This window comes from Nerophis ophidion, linkage group LG05, assembly GCF_033978795.1.
Source record: "Nerophis ophidion isolate RoL-2023_Sa linkage group LG05, RoL_Noph_v1.0, whole genome shotgun sequence".
NCBI lineage: Eukaryota > Metazoa > Chordata > Actinopteri > Syngnathiformes > Syngnathidae > Nerophis > Nerophis ophidion.
Window position 1 is genome coordinate 24,589,490 of NC_084615.1, and position 17,308 is coordinate 24,606,797.

A 17,308-nucleotide genomic window follows, 5' to 3' on the forward strand; every position below is an offset into this window, starting at 1 on the left:
ACATTCTGCACGTGTTACAACAGTTCGAACATGGAATTATTTTCGTCTGCAGTCTATTCAATTGAATATAAGTTGAAAAGAATGTGCAAATAATGTATTCTGTTTTTATTTATTTACACAACATGCCAACTTGACTGATTTTGGGTTTTGCACATTTATGGAAGCTTGACCGCACCATTTAACCTAGCTTTCAGTCCATAATTAACCTACATAACAAATATTGAAGTTCAGGAGAGGGGAGGAGAGGAGGGCTACAGAAAATGAACACTTAACGTCACTCCTGACAATATTGACTTGTACATTTGTAACCTGCACAATGTGCTATAATTTAACTATTGCCTTAGAATTATATATACATATCAAGGCAGTCAAAGTTAACACGTAACATATTTGATTTTTCATGTAAAACCACAGATTGATTACGCAATTTGTTATGACAGCACATTACTTTGCCTTAATAGTGGATGGTTACCTGAAAGGCGGTCAGTGATCAGGTCAAAGCATCTGAGGAGACTCCAGACTTGTGTACTCACTGTTAAAATGTTTCATCATCGACACCTTATTGCAGCATGTTTTGAGCATATGAATGACGTTGAAGTAAAACATGTCTGTGTGTGACAGTCTGACAATACAATTGCATTTCTGTTAAAATATTGGTGATTTTGTTCAAGTTAATTTTCAATGGACAAGCAAGAAATAAAGGTGTGCAGAACACTTTCCACAAGCGTGCGATGACTAGGGATAGTCATGACTATAATGCTAAGAAGATCCCATGCAGGTTCTCTTGCGTTGTTTTATAACACTGTGCCATTCTGGTGAAATACGTAAACTAGTGATGTCTGTACCTACACCCCTGGGGGCCATTTGCGGCACACAACTTATATTCATTGACCTATGGAACATTGTAGAAATGGAAAAAAAAAAAAAAAAAAAAGGGGGAAAAAGAGAGCAAAAAATTAGAGTTAAATAGTTAGTTAAATAGAGATGTTGACATTCTAATAACTAATAGTAACCTAAAGATGTGTTTGTAAATGTGATGTACTGTATGTATGTATACATAATATATGTATGTACTGTATGTATACATTACATATACGTAGGTATGTATTAATCAAATTAATCAGAATTTTAATATGGATTATTCATGATACTCATGATTCACTTTTTTTTGTAAGGAGCGCCGGAATTTGGCAGACCCGTCAGCGATCCTGCTCTGTCTCCCTGTATTGTTTGTCTGATCTTGAATGGGATTGTGATGAAAATTGTAATTTCCCCTTGGGGATTGATAAAGTATTTCTGATTCTGATTAATCACAGGTGATTACTCACTTGCATGATAACAATTAGCTTAATAAAAGACCCCAATATTTGTACACAAATGCAATGTTATTGTCAGAATGTTATCCAAGAAAGTACTTAAACATTGTACTTGAATGCATGTCATTTATTTGCACAAAACCTGCTAACAGTTTGATCTAAAGTTCTTTCAGACTGTATTTTGGAGCGAAAACTGCCAGCGAGCACACCAGTCGGAGTCTCCTTACTCGTTTTTGGACTGATATTTGCATTGATATGATCACTGACTGTATATTGGTTAAAGTTAAATAGGTTTTTTACGGTCAAAATGAATTGGATGATTAAGTGTGTTCACTATTAATGCAGTTTTGAATAATCACCTCAATCAATCAATCACTGTTTATTTATATAGCCCTAAATCACAAGCGTCTCAAAGGGCTGCACAAACAACATCATCAGATCCCACATCAGTGCAAGGAAAGACTGAACCCAGTGGGATGACTATGAGAAACCTTGGAGAGGACTGCAGATGTGGAAGGACCCCCCCCCCCACCTCCACTCCCCACAGCCCCCCAGGGCGACCGGTGCAATGGACGTCGAGTGGGTTTAGGATTATATTGTGAAAGTCCAGTCCATATTGGATCTAACATAATAGTGAGAGTCCAGTCCATAGTGGATCTAGCACAGTAGTGAGAGTCAAGTCCATAGTGGGGCCAGCAGGGGACAGCTCTAATATGCATGTATGTATGTATATATATGTGTAAGTATATATGTATGTGTGTATATATATATATATGTATGTATGTGTATATATATATATGTATATGTGTGTGTGCATATATATGTATATGTATGTGTGGGGAAAAAAATCACAAGACTACATAATCTCCTGATGATTGAGGGAAGCCCTCATGAAACAGTTGTGATTTTTCCCCCACACATACATATATTGCGCTCTACCACGGTATCGAGCACTATTCTCTGGATGATCTAATTAAGACATACAGGTGCTGGTCATATTATTAGAATATCATGAAAAAGTTGATTTATTTCATTAATTCCATTTCGAAAGTCAAAGTTGTAGAATTTATACATTCATTCCAAACAGACTGATACATTTCAAGTGTTTTTTGCCAAAAAGGAGATTATAGCTGACAACCAATGAAAACCCTAAATTCAACATCTCAGAAAATTAGAATATGGTGAAAAGGTCAGATATTGAAGACACCTGGTGCCACACACTAATTAGCTAACTAACGCAAAACACCTGGAAAAGCCTTTAAATGGTCTGTCGTTTTGATTCTGTATGAACACAATCATGGGGAAGACTGCTGACTTGACAACTGTCCAAAAGATGACCATTGATACTTTAAAGAAGGAGGGCAAGACTCAAAAGGTCATTGCCAAAGAGGTTGGGTGTTCCCAGAGCTCTGTGTCCAAGCACATAAATAGAGAGGCGAAGGGAAGACAAAGATGTGGTAGAAAAAAGTGTACAAGCAAGAGGGTTAACCGCGCCCTGGAGAGGATTGTCAAACAAAACCGATTCAAAAATGTGGGGGAGATCCACAAAGAGTGGACTGCAGCTGGAGTCAGTGCTTCAAGAACCACCACGCACCGACGTATGCAAGATATGGGCTTCAGCTGTCGCATTCCTTGTGTAAAACCACTCTTGAATAAGAGACAACGTAAAAAGCGTCTCGCCTGGGCTCAAGACAAAAAGGACTGGACTGCTGCTGAGTGGTCCAAAGTTAAGTTTTCAGATGAAAGTAAATTGTGTGTCTCCTTCGGAAATCAAGGTCCCAGAGTCTGGAGGAAGACAGGAGAGGCACAGAATCCACGTTGCCTGAGGTCCAGTGTCAAATTTCCACAATGGGTAATGGTCTGGGGTGCCATGTCATCTGCTGGTGTTGGTCCACTGTGTTTCCTGAGGTCTAGGGTCAATGCAGCAGTCTACCAGGAAGTTTTAGAACACTTTATGCTGCCTGCTGCGGACCAATTTTATGGAGGTGAAGATTTCATTTTCCTACATGACTTGGCACCTGCACACAGTGCCAAATCTACCAGTACCTGGTTTAAGGACCACCCTGTTCTTGATTGGCCTGCAAACTCCCCTGAACTTAACTCCATAGAAAGCCTATGGGGTATTGTGAAGCGGAAGATGCGAGATGCCAGACCCAACAATGCCGAAGAGCTGAAGGCCACTATTAAAGCAACCTGGGCTCTCATAACACCTGAGGAGTGCAACAGACTGGTCGACTCCATGCCACGCCGTATTGCTGCAGCAATTCAGGCAAAAGGAGCTGCAACTAAGTATTGATTGCCGTACATGCTGAAACTTTCCATGTTCATACTTTTCAGTTGACCCACATTTCTAAAAAAAATTTTTGGGTACTAGTCGTAACTAATATTCTAATTTTCTGAGATACTGAATTTGGGATTTTTAGTAATTGTCAGTACTAATCATCAAAATTTAAAGAAATAAACATTTCAAATATATCACTATGTGTGTAATGAATTGATATAATATGTAAGTTTCACGTTCTGAATATAATTACTGAAATAAATCAACTTTTTCATGATATTCTAATAATATGAACAGCACCTGTGTGTGTGTGTGTGTATATATATATATATGTATAGTGGGGCAAAAAAGTAGTCAGCCACCGATTGTGCAAGTTCTCCCACTTAAAATGATGACAGAGGTCTGTAATTTTCATCAAAGGTACACTTCAACTGTGAGAGACGGAATTTGGAAAAAAAATCCAGGAATTCACATTGTCGGAATTTTAAAGAATTTATTTGTAAATTATGGTGGAAAATAAGTATTTGGTCACTTCAAACAAGGAAGATCTCTGGCTCTAACAGACCTGTAACTTCTTCTTTTAGAAGCTCTTCTGTCCTCCACTTGTTACCTGTATTATAATGGCACTTGTTTGAACTTATCTGTATAAAAGACACCTGTCCACAGCCTCAAACAGTCAAACTCCAAACTCCACTATGGCCAAGCCCAAAGAGCTGTCAAAGGACACCAGGAAAATAATTGTAGACCTGCACAATACTGGGAAGAGTGAATCTACAATAGGCAAGCAGCTTGGTGTGAAAAAAATCAACTGTGGGAGCAATTATCAGAAAATGGAAGACATACAAGACCACTGATATTCTCCCTCGATCTGGGGCTCCACGCAAGATCTCATCCCGTGGGGTCAAAACGATCATGAGAACGGTGAGCAAAATTCCCAGAACCACACGGGGGACCTGGTGAATGACCTGCAGAGAGCTGTGACCAAAGTCACAGAGGTTACCATCAGTAACACACTACGCCGACAGGGAATCAAATCCTGCAGTGCCAGACATGTCCCCCTGCTTAAGCCAGTGCATGTCCAGGCCCGTTTGAAGTTTGCCAGAGAGCACATGGGAAAATGTCATGTGGTCAGATGAAACCAAAATAGACCTTTTTGGTATAAACTCAACTTGTCTTGTTTGGAGGAAGAAGAATACTGAGTTGCATCCCAAGACCACCATACCTACTGTGAAGCATGGGGGTGGAAACATCATGCTTTGGGGCTGTTTTTCTGCTAAGGGGAAAGGACGATTGATCCGTGTTAAGGAAAGAATGAATGGGGCCATGTATCGTGAGATTTTGAGCCAAAACCTTCCATCAGTGAGAGCTTTGAATGGTTGACGAAATAGTTATTTTCCACCATAATTTACAAATAAATTCTTTAAAATTCCTACAATGTGAATTCTTGGATTTTTTTTCACATTCTGTCTCTCACAGTTGAAGTATACCTATGATGAAAATTACAGACCTCTGTCATTTTAAGTGGGAGAACTTGCACAATCGGTGGCTGACTAAATACTTTTTTGCCCCACCGTGTGTATGTGTGTATATATATATATATATATATATATATGTATATATATACACATATATATGAGAGTGTGTGTGTTAAACACTAAATGTATGATCTCTTCCCCCCTACTCATATACACAATGACAGCTTCTATCGATGATCCATTGCTTTGGCCTGGGATCAGCCAGCCCTAAGTAGTCGCTAGGTGGAATCACTACAGCTGTGGCACTTCCTGGTCAGCAGTGACTTCCATTAGAAATATTCGTTCCCGAATGTTCCACTCGTTAACTATCAGACTATACGTCCTCGGGTTTTAATATCATTTACCGCTACAACACAAAGAGGATTCCTTGTCGTTTAAGTCAGCAAACGTTGGTTAGTTGCTGAGCTAACGTCAACGTTTGCTGTGTCGGCGCCATGTCCGCCTCTGCCGGATGCTCCCCGGCGGGCCACGGCTCGGCCCTCAGCCCGGGGATGTCGGTGTTCCGCTGGCTGGAGGTGCTGGAGAAGGAGTTCGACAAGGCCTTCGTGGACGTGGACCTGCTGCTCGGGGAAATAGACCCGGACCAAGTGGACATTACGTACGAGGGCAGGCAGAAGATGACCAGCCTGAGCTCCTGCTTCGCTCAGCTGTGCCACAAAGCCCAGACTGTTTTCCAACTGAACCACAAACTGGAGGTTTGTTGCTCTTCTTTTAAGGGGTTTGCCTCACTTTATGCACGACGTCAACGCTATAAACGTGATTGATGTTGAATGTTGGCTGTAAAGAAGAAGAAATTTTTTTTTTAAGTACCAATGCTAGTCAAACACACACACTAGGTGTGGGGAAATTACCCTCTGCATTTGACCCCTTATTTACCCTTTTTCCAGTGATGTACCCCCTGTGAACATTTTTTTTTATTCAAGTACCCCCTAATTAGAGCAAAGCATTTTTAGTTGAAAAAAAGAGATAAAGAAGTAAAACACAGCACTTTGTCATCAGTTTCTGATTTCTTAAATTGTATTAACAGTGCAAAATATTGCTCATTTATAGTGGTCTTTCTTGAACTATTTGGAAAAAAAGATATAAAAATAACTAAAAACGTGTTGAAAATAAACAAGTAATTCAATTATAAATAAAGATTTCTACACATAGAAGTAATCATCAATTTAAAGTGCCCTCTTTGGGGATTGTAATAAAGATCCAGCTGGATTCATGAACTTCATTCTAAACATTTCTTCACAAAAAAAGCAATTTTTAACATCAATATTTATGGATCATGTCCATAAAAAAATATAGCTGTCAACACTGAATATTGCAATGTTGCATTTCTTTTCACAGTTTATTATTCATATTATGTTGAAGTATTATTCAATAAATATATTTATAAACGATTTTTGAATTGTTGCTATTTTTAGAGTATTTAAAAAAATCTCACGTACCCCTTGGCATACCTTCAAGTACCCCCAGGGGTACCCGTAACCCCATTCGAGAACCACTGCCTTATTCCACCCCCTGGGAGGTGAGGGGAGCAGTGAGCAGCAGCAGTGGATGCGCTCGGGTGTCATTTTGGTGATTTGAACCGCCAATTCCAACCCTTGATGCTGAGTGCCAAACAGGGAGGTAATGGGTTCCATTTATGGCTGGGCGATACGGCGTTTTTTTAATATCTCGATATTTTTAGGCCATGTCACGATACACAACATATATCTCGATATTTTGCCTAGCCTGGAATGAACACTTGATGCATACAATCACAGCAGTATAATGATTATATGTGTCTACAGAAGTGGTTCTTAACCTTGTCGGAGGTACTGAACCCTACCAGTTTCATATGCGCATTCACCGAACCCTTCTTTAATAAAAAATAATTGTATTTATTCAAATTCAAGACAGTTATATTTACAACTTATATGTTTTTGGTAACACTTTAGTATGGGGAACATATTCTAAGTAACAAAGACTTAATTTAAAGTTATTTGGTTAGGGTCAGGGTTAGAGGGTTAGGGTTATAATAAGGCCATGCCGAAAATAAGACGATAAGTACTTAATGACTAGTTAAGAGCCAATATGTTACTAATTTGCATGTTAATAAGCAACTAAATAATGGTGAATGTGTTCCCCATACTAAAAGTGTTACCATGTTTTTTTTTTACTGGTGCACAAAATTGTTCAAACAACAAAACCAACACAGTGCATAAACTCACAAAAAATTACCGTACACACCTGCAAATCAGTGTGACTTCTGCTGTTGCCGTATCCGTAATACGCGATAGGGAGAAGTTTTTATTTACACAATGAATCGGGTGTTTTGACCTTCGCCGAACCCCTGAGGCCGACTCACCGAACCCCTAGTGTTCGATCGAACCCAGGTTAAGAAACACTGGTCTACAGTGAAACATTCTTGTTCATACTTCATTAATATGTGCTCATTTTTTTTAACTTTCATGCACAGAGGGAAATCACAACTAGTGTTGTGTCGTTTGCGAACGATTCGTTCGAACGAACAAATCTTTTGAGTGTGCATACTGAACAGAATCACTTCATGAACTGATTCGTTCCTTTCTGAGTTCAGTTGAGCTCCGCCGGGACCATGCCGGTATGAGTGGAACTGGCACATTCTGTGACTCACTGATCCCCCAGCTACTCATCATGGGGGTGGGGGGAGGGACGGAGCTTACGGTTCGTTCACCGCGGATTAACGAGAATCATTCAGTGAACGACAACGCTCTCGCTCTCAGGACTCGCGAACCTACTGACACAGAGAACTGACTGTGTCGCGTTGGAGGACGTCACATTGAGGATCTCGTTCAGTCACTGTGGGTGCTGAGGGCGTGTGTCGTTCGCAAACTGACACACATCGAGATCTGCCGCTGGGGAAGCTGTTACTGACTGACTTATGATTCGCCGACCTGCACACATCTTTTGGGAGGAGGAGGGGGGGCGATTCGCTGAACGAATTTTTTGAACGAATCAATTTTAGGAACTGATTCTAGGGATTCGGTACAGTCAAAAGAACTGCCGATCCCATCACTAATCACAACTAAGTCAATTGACCAAAACTGTATTTAATAAACAGTTATTAAGCAGTGGCACAAACATTCATGTCATTTCAAAACAGAAAGTGCAAGATGGTCAGAGACATTTTAAAACAAGCTATAAGTGCACTTTTGTGAATGTCACCAAGATGACCTATCAAAACAACACTAAATCAAAGTGTACTTTTTATGCAGAATGCCACTACAATAGTTAAATACAAATAAGGTGCACTTTTGTGCATGATGTCACTATATATATTACAATAAGTGCCAAATAAAAATGAGCTGCATAATAGGCTCCTGCGGACGTTATCGCCTTCTGTTGTTGACTTTTTTTTTCATACGGCGTTGATCTGGAAATGGTTGCTTCGGCATTTTGTTGGTGTGGCACCGAACGGAGATGTTGACATGCAGAGTTTCAAGCACTTCTCATTCTGTAGCGGGTGACTTTTCAAATGATGCTACATTAGCAGTGCCGCTACTTTTTGTAGCAACACTTTTGCCTCATAAATGTTGAACAGCCAAACCACGGCCAGACGATGGATCCCGTGCTGTTTTTCATGGGAATTAATTCCTATATATCAAGTATATCGATATATCGCCCAGCCCTAGTTCCATTTTTATAGTCTTTTGTATGGTTTGAACTCACGACCTACTGATCTCAGAGCGGACATAATTGACACTCATATAGCGAGCAGCCTGTGGGAGTTTAGACATCATTTAAGCGTTTCTGTTCAGGCAAGGTGATCTGTAAGACAGGCTGATGCAGTTCTGACCAGGGCAATTTATCATATTTGTTTAAATACACAATTTAGACGTGATGCTAGCCGTCAAAGCTAACACATCCATTGGCTTTCAGTTGGCTGCTTAGCAATTATGAAACGCACACTAAAGGGAACAAAATTTCCAGCCTGAAATGTTTACAAAGCCCTAGGAAGAAGATTCCTGATAAAACATATTGATCCTTATTGAAAATATAGACGATCCTATTCAATTATTTAACTATTTATTTTTGAGAATTGTATTGTGTATATATGTATTTAATATTTCTTTATTTTTTTATTTACTTATTAATTCACTGTTGTGTTGACTGCAAAACAAATGTGTTGGTATTTTTTATGAAACGAAAAGGATTAGGATTAAATAAACTATGAGATAGGGTCCATCACCCCCCGCCACCCTGAAAGGGACAAGCGGTAGGAAATGGATGGATGCTTCTTCCTACTCCTAAAACATGTTGTGATGAGAAACTGGAAATATGTTCAATTTTAGGACTAGCTGGAACACTCCCATGATACAAAATAACCTGAGTAGAGTGGTAACAGTAGGCTACCTCCGTCAGAGCTGCTTCAGTGCGGTTATGGCGTTGGACCTGGTTGGGTGGGAAAAATTGTACGGCTCTCTCTTTTATTTGGACCTTCCCTGACCACATGGCAACATCTGCTTCCAAAGGGACGGGGTCGTAAACTGCTATCGCCTTTGATTACAAAACAGTGCAAAAGAAAAGCTCGGTTCAAAAAAGAAGTCGCAAAAGAGTTCAAAAAGAGGTTTGTAAAAGAATTCAAAAAGAAGTTCGCAAAAGAGTTCAAAATAGAGGTGTCTGGAGGGGAATCAGGCCCTGCTTCCTCTCCACTTTTTAGTTCTTGGGTCACGACAATATCTTTCTGTTGATTACAATACATGAAAGAAACAGAACACCTTCATGTTGCTTTCCATCCTACACAGTGGAGTTTTACAAGCCTTCTTGGTAGGTTCAAAGACATGTTTTTGCTTCTCGCTGGGAACTCAATGAAACACAAAGTTTTTGTGATAACTTAGATAAAATTATTCTAACATAGACCCTTGTTTAATTTTTCAGGATGCGGTCCTTAGTGGAATGACTTTAGAGACCCACTGTAGCCACACTGTTAATAGCACTCACTGTAAAATAAAATATACAATTCCAGTACAGTATCTACATGTGATCGGTATTGGCAGATGTCACTCATGGATGATGGGAATACGCAACATAAAACCCTGATTGAAACACCCCTAATTGTAACCTATTATATATTAATAATTTAATCAATAAATATTAATGTGTTATTTATATCATTTGTATTTAACAATTGTGTTAATTAGAGAATCTGCTGCCAGTGCCAGCATTTTTTGTTTTTAAAATTCATTAAGGTTGTTTACAGAAAAGTTACGCAGTTTTATGTTTTGCATTTTGTCCCCTCGCGGTACCCAACATGAACTGACTGACCTTTAAAACTGAGGCTAGCACCGAACCATGGCCATGGCATACCGTTACACCCCTGCTAATGAATTCTATCTCTAGCTGCACGGACTTGTAGAATTTATTTGCTGTTCCTCGCCCTGTGCTCACTGCCTCCCCATCTTTCCAGGCCCAGCTCGTAGACCTACGCTCTGAGCTGACTGAGGCTAAAGCGGAGCGGGTGGTGGTGGAGAGAGAAGTCCATGACCAACTTCTGCAGCTTCACGCTCTCCAGCTGCAGCTCCATGCCAAGCAAGGTCAAGCTCCAGAGTCTGACTCCATCAAACATCGACTGGTAAACAGGTTTTCTTCACTTATTGTCGTCTCCACACCTCTTAATCACACCCATCACAAGACAAATAGTTAATATAGACTTTATCAATTTATTGATTGTTGATGCAGTGGAGTGACTGTTCCCAGCTTGGGAGTTATTAGGTCTGTATCACATCATCTTTGTGTTCAACAACAAGATGGACCTTTGCTTTCATGTCTTAATTCTCATACTCTTAATTATTAAGGTACATGTATATCTTGGATGAAAATAATAAAAAAAAAACAAAGACGAACACATGCATACATGCGCAGCTGATGCGTTTCCGTTTTCTTATGCGTTCCCCCCCCATTTAATGGGGGGTGGGCATGGACTTGTCTTTCTCTTCCTACCTTTCCTGCATTGACATTATGGTCTTTAAATCCTCTCTTCTGAAGTTACAATCCCAGCATTTCATATGCCTGTCAATGACGTTGAATAAATACTACTCACTACTCCTGAAGCTTGAATTGATCGTTCCTCTAATCTGTGACTTCTCTCTCTTCTGCTGCTCCCTCTTTTCCGCTAAAGCCTGCCTGTACATTGGAACAGATGGTAAGTTTATGTGTGTATTTTAAAAAGAATGTATTAGGTTTTTACTGAAAATGCCATTCTTAGTTGCATATTCATGTACAAATTATACACTGTTCAAAAAGTTAAAAGGAGCTTTTGAAATGTTAAATGAAATACTCTTATCCAGGTGAAAATCTTTTGAAATGATTACTAGATTACATAGTGATACTTACATGGTGCTGACAATAACAAAGTCCACTAAGCACTAACTGATGAAAGACTGCTCGAATTTCAATTTAAAATGTGACGTCTGATCATGCCCCTGATGAGATGACAGTCTCCTGTCAGGTCTGGTCTCAAACCTTGATCAGTGCTTCAGGGCATGTCGTTCAGTCTGCGGACTGATCGTCTGTAGGTACCACCTGCAGGATCTTTTTAATATATATATATTAATCTTTAAGTTGTACATTAATAATTGCTTCTCCCTTCTATGTGTTTTCCTCTGGTGTATAACCATTATGAATTTGTGATCATTGGTATTGCTTCCTAAGTAATAGAGGTGGGAGAAATAATCGATTTTTAGATGCATCGCAGTTTGGAGATGGACGATTAAAAAATTGATTAGTAAACGCCATCAATCGATAATCGATTAATTTATCGTAAACAAAGTAAGGCAGACAGTTTTGAAATTTGTCTGACTCCAGGAGCCACCTCACTAAGTGATCCAATCAGCTCCTTTACTATCGGGCACTCATGGTTTGGTTTTGTACACATTTTCATTAATTTAATAAAGGTGGGAATTAATTGAACTGGTTCTTATTCCAAATGAATTCTTTTTTTTAAGTTGCAAGTGATAAAGGCTTATTTAGCGACACAAAAATAAATATAAAACTGCATCAACATACATAAATTAAGGATGCACTAATAATAGATTTTTAATCAAATCGTAGCTCCTGAATCGTAATTGAATCCTGAGGTGCCTGAAGGTTCCCACCTCGACTAAGTACACAAGTTATTATCCCAGAACTGTGACTGACTTCGAGTTACTGTAATATTTATTGGTTCATTTTACTTTTTGAACCGTCTAGTAGTGAGTTTATGAGAACTTAACAGTAGTGTTACGTAGAGGTGGGGAAATAATCGATTTTTAGATGCGTCGCAATTTGGACATTGACGATTATAGAATCGATTAGTTAACGTCAATAATTGATTAATTTATTGTAAATAAAATAATGCAGACAGTTCTAAAACTTGTGGCTGACTGCAGCGAGCCACCTCACCAAGAGATCCGACCTGCGCCTTTATTATAGGGCATATATGGTGCGGTTTTGCACACATTTTCATTGATTTAATAAATGTGGGAATTCATTTAACTTTTTTATTCCAAATGATTTTTTTTTTTTTTTAAGTTGCAAGTGATAAACTCTTTAGTGAAACGAAAGAAATGTAAAACTGCATCAATTTACATAATTTAAAGATGCATCAATAATTGATTTTTAAAGGAATCGTAGCTCCTGAATTGTAATTGTAATCGAATTGTAAGGTGCCCAAATACTCCCACCTTTAGTGGTAACGAGAGTAGTATAGTAGTTAACACATAGAGTGGGGGGAAAAAAGTACTGATTTGGTAAGTTCAACCCCTTACAAAGATATATAAAGTAGAGAGAGATTTGTAAACAAGCTCTTAAGTGAACCGATTCACAGTTGCAAGCTGTTTGTGATGTGTTGTGTTTTATACGCAAATTGCCCATGCTCCTTTCTTGTATCGCCACATCCGTCTGAGTTTTCCACACTGATTGCACGCAAACAGCTAAAGACATCTACAAGTTTTGAGTTGTCCACATCACACTCCATTAGAGCTGCACAGTTAATTGACATCAAATTGACATAGACGTTTTAATTACTGCAAAAACTATATGTCAAAAGGCTGAGTTTTTTTATATTTAAAATGTCTTCTCTCCCCAGTCTTTGAATCAGAATTGTTGAGCCTTGCGTTGCTGACCTGCTGGCCAATCAAACGTGATTACAGGAATCAGCAAGTTTGTGAGCGCTGCAGTAGATGCAGACAGTGTGCTAATTAACGAACAACATTTGTGTTGTATTACTACACTAGATCTGCAAAAGTTTTAAGAGGCCGTATTATGCAAAATCAACTTTTCATGCTTATTGGTACACGCTGTTGTCTATTTGGGATCTACATGGGTCCCGAAAATTTGAAATCAATACGTGAAAGCATTTTGTTGATATTTATAAAACAATCTTGCCTTCCTTCATACTTCCTCTAAACGAGCCGTTTGGAATTTACTCAGTCCCGAGACCTTATTCACAAGTCAGCGGATTAATCCATTTATGATATAAATTTACTCAAAATGCTTTGGGTGGTAACTGCCATTGCCGCGCTGTAGTTAATAAGCTCCTTCTTTTTCATGCACTGTTGCCATTTCTAATACAAATTAATGTATAGTTCTAACTTATATTTGTCATTAAATTATATACTGAAGGGCTAAAAACTACTAATTGAATGGAGTAGAGAAGACGCAGGAGGCGGGTAAATAAGACCGCCCACAAAACGGCACATCCTGAAGAGACAGTCAGTAAGCAGTGTGGAAAAATGCAAAATCTTGACCAAATTACCACCATTACATGTTGTGTAGACCACAAGGAAGTGATTTAAATGTAGAAAAAAAATTGTAATTTGACAGTGTAAAATGGCTGAAAGAACTTCTCCGGTGACAGCATTTCGAGGTCTGTTTGAAATGGGTGGACAGCGACGAGGCTACGACAAACGGTCAAAGACGGTGTAAACATGACCGTTGTAGACATAAACACAATCACTTTTTTAAGTGGATTATTGCATATTGTTCTAATGTGTGCAACTAAGACAAAAATATGTTGACTGACAGGTCAAAAGTAACATGACTTGTTTCTTTACTCATCAGATCGCAATTAGGTTTTTTTTTTCCTTAAAATCCTCTAGCCCCACATTTTGTTCACGTGAATGCAGAACTATTTCGGTAGACGAGATATTAGCGGGTGTCATCCGACTGGACCGAATAAATTTTTACTGCTATGTTAGAGAGGAAGAGATATTGTAAAGTCTGACTGGAGCCGCAATTACCACAGTTTAACCTATCAATGAGAAGATATTTGCTACTGAAAAAACAGACAAACACAAATGTCACACAATGATTTGTTATTGTCAATAGTGCTGTGTGTGCATGTGTTTTCTTTTTTTGGTGTAAAACACTTTGTGTTGCCACTTGCCTGTGCATGAAAAGTGATTTATAAATATAGTTTGATTGACAAAATGAACCAGAGTCACAGCAGAATTAGGATACAGTATTGTTAAGTGTAAGGAATTATGATGTTGCATAGATAAATCTGATGACAAAATATATCATATCACCATTCAAATGAAAGAAAAAAGCTCCACTAAGGGAAGATTTCCCGTGTTGTGCTGTAGGTGGGTTAGGGTGAAAAAATCTGGCGCTCATTTTCTCCTACATGTGTGCTCTAAGTCAGTGGTTCTCAACCTTTTTTAAGTGATGTACCCCTTGTGAACATTTTTTTAATTCAAACCCCCTAATCAGAGCAAAGCATTTTTGGTTGAAAAAAAGAGATAAAGAAGTAAAATACAGAACTATGTCATCAGTTTCTGATTCATTAAACTGTATTACAGTGCAAAATATTGCTCATTTGTAGTGGTCTTTATTGAACTATTTGGAAAAAAATATATAAAAATAACTAAAAACTTGTTGAAAAATGAACAAGTGATTCAATTATAAGTAATCATCAACTTAAAGTGCCCTCTTTGGGGATTGTAATAGAGATCCATCTGGATTCTCGAACTTCATTCTAAACATTTCTTTACAAAAAAATAAATCTTTAACATCAATATTTATGGAACATGTCCACAAAAAATCTAGATGTCAACACTGAATATTGCATTGTTGAATTTTTTTTTCACAGTTTATGAACTTACATTCATATTTTGTTGAAGTATTATTCAATAAATATTTTTATAAAAGATTTTTGAATTGTTGCTATTTTTTGAATATTTTTTTTAAATCTCACGTACCCCTTGGCATACCTTCAAGTACCCCCAGGGGTACGCGTACCCCCATTTGAGAACCACTGCTCTAAGTTATTTGTAAACGTCCCCTGAGCTCACAATGTACACAAACATGGCATTGATCCGGTAGCACCTCATCACTGTTTCAATGTTATTGTCAGCATGTCAATCAAGAACAATTTTAAACGTTTTACTTGAATGCATGTAATTTATTTGCCCTAAACCTGCTACTAGTTTTATCAAATGTTATTCCAGGATGTATTTTGGTATACAGGTGCAGAAAATTACACTACATAAAGGCCAACATGTTCCTTTGTGTCTTTTTACCAAAGTTGACCTTTTTGCCACCGTATTGAGTTTTGCACTATCAATATTTAATGTTGCAACTTATGAAATATTATTTTTTTTATACATTTTTGTTTCTATACATATCTTATGGCACATTGCAATCTGCTGAGTTCAACCAAATGTTGTAAAATAGAGTATATAGTGATTTTCCTCCTCAAACAGTTAATATAAAGATTTTCGATGTTATCAAACGTAATAACAAAATTTAAAAAATTGCTGAGTATCTAATTACTCTTACAATGAGGTAACTGAGTTACTTACTCATTTATTTTTTGGCAGAAGTCATTTGTTACTAACTAATTACTTTTTTAAGGGGAGATGACCAACACTGCTTCCAGGTACAAGGGCTTGATGTGTTCACCCTCATAGCATGTTGCTATGCTTTTGTTTCGGGAGAAACGGAGTCTCTGATTTGCTAGAAGGCTCTATTTTTGAGCGTTTTTTATTAAAATACATCATCTTCCTGTGCATGCTTTCCATAAAAGAACAGTACTCTGTCAAAACATTGTATCACAAACTGTAGGAAGATCATTGTGTGTGCAGAACGAAAGGGGATTTAACCCCATACTTCAGATTTGACAAATGAAAAAGTAATTATGATTCCAGTAAACAATGAACATCACACTGTTTAGAAAAAAAAAGAATTATGATTTTAAACATACTGTAAATATTCATACATTTACATATAATTAGAGCAAACATAAATGCACACATATAGCACACAGTAGCTACTCTGGTACACTAGTCTGGTGCTCTTGTTTTAGATAATGAAAGAAGCTGTGCTTCAAACTGTTTCCGATGTTGCTTGTGGTGCTTGTTTTTGTGTTGTGTTCACATTTATCTTTTTTTCTAGGAACAGGAGCTTGAGGCCAGCAAGAAGGAGAAATTGTCTGAAGCGAGACTAGAGGCTGACGTTAGACTGTACAAGAAAGAAAATGAGGCTCTTCGCCGTCACATGGCTGTACTTCAGGCTGAAGTGTACGGCGCTCGACTCGCTGCCAAGTACTTGGACAAGGAACTGGCTGGCAGGTAAGGAAATGTCTTTAAGTTGAGGTTTTGGTCAGTGTTTGCGGCTACACCATTTGTGTAGTGGGACGTGGCTTCGGAGGTGTCAGAATAACTTAATTTCCATAACTGGCTATTATGCATGAATTAAAAAAAAATCTGGTTAAAATAAATGTTACACTGTCACCTTTCATTTATCACTGTTAATTGGGTCCGGACATGACTGTGGTACACATATTTTAGATTGTAGATTGTACTTACCAGTAGCCCAGGGCATCCTTTAAAAGTCGCTTGGCCACTAAATCATGGCCACAACGTGGAAATGCTTTGTCACATCCTAGGTAATTCCTCGATGTCACATCTTGGGTAATTTCTCCAAGTTAAAACTAGGCTTATGTGTGCTTAAACCATGGGCGTGGGTTGTTCTGCATACACTTTGCAGCTACGATAATTAGCTAAAGAGGAGAACCCTTTTTCTTGTCATCAAACATGAGAGCATGATGAAGATCTTATTCAACCGTGATGTTGGCAATGCGTGTCTTGCGTTGTCATTCCACTTTGCTCATGCTAAAGCTGTGTTATTGATGTTGATGAAGTGCATCTTGACATAGTCAACTACCCTTTGTATTGCCCAGA

At 38.4% G+C, this 17,308-nt stretch overlaps 1 protein-coding gene across 3 annotated transcripts in view; it reads left to right on the plus strand.

Moving 5' to 3' along the window:
* Positions 1 to 5,335: 5,335 nt before the first annotated feature.
* The window catches only part of gopc (golgi-associated PDZ and coiled-coil motif containing), a 38,946-nt gene continuing 26,973 nt past the window's right edge, over positions 5,336 to 17,308 (plus strand). The window contains exons 1-4 of one of the 3 annotated variants that reach the window (XM_061900360.1): positions 5,336 to 5,827; positions 10,555 to 10,719; positions 11,266 to 11,289; positions 16,521 to 16,696. In XM_061900360.1, the coding sequence (XP_061756344.1) occupies positions 5,567 to 5,827; positions 10,555 to 10,719; positions 11,266 to 11,289; positions 16,521 to 16,696 (626 nt within the window). In that variant the 5' untranslated portion in view covers positions 5,336 to 5,566. The remainder of the gene's footprint in view (positions 5,828 to 10,554; positions 10,720 to 11,265; positions 11,290 to 16,520; positions 16,697 to 17,308) is intronic. The other 2 variants (XM_061900359.1, XM_061900361.1) reach the window with 2 other exon arrangements.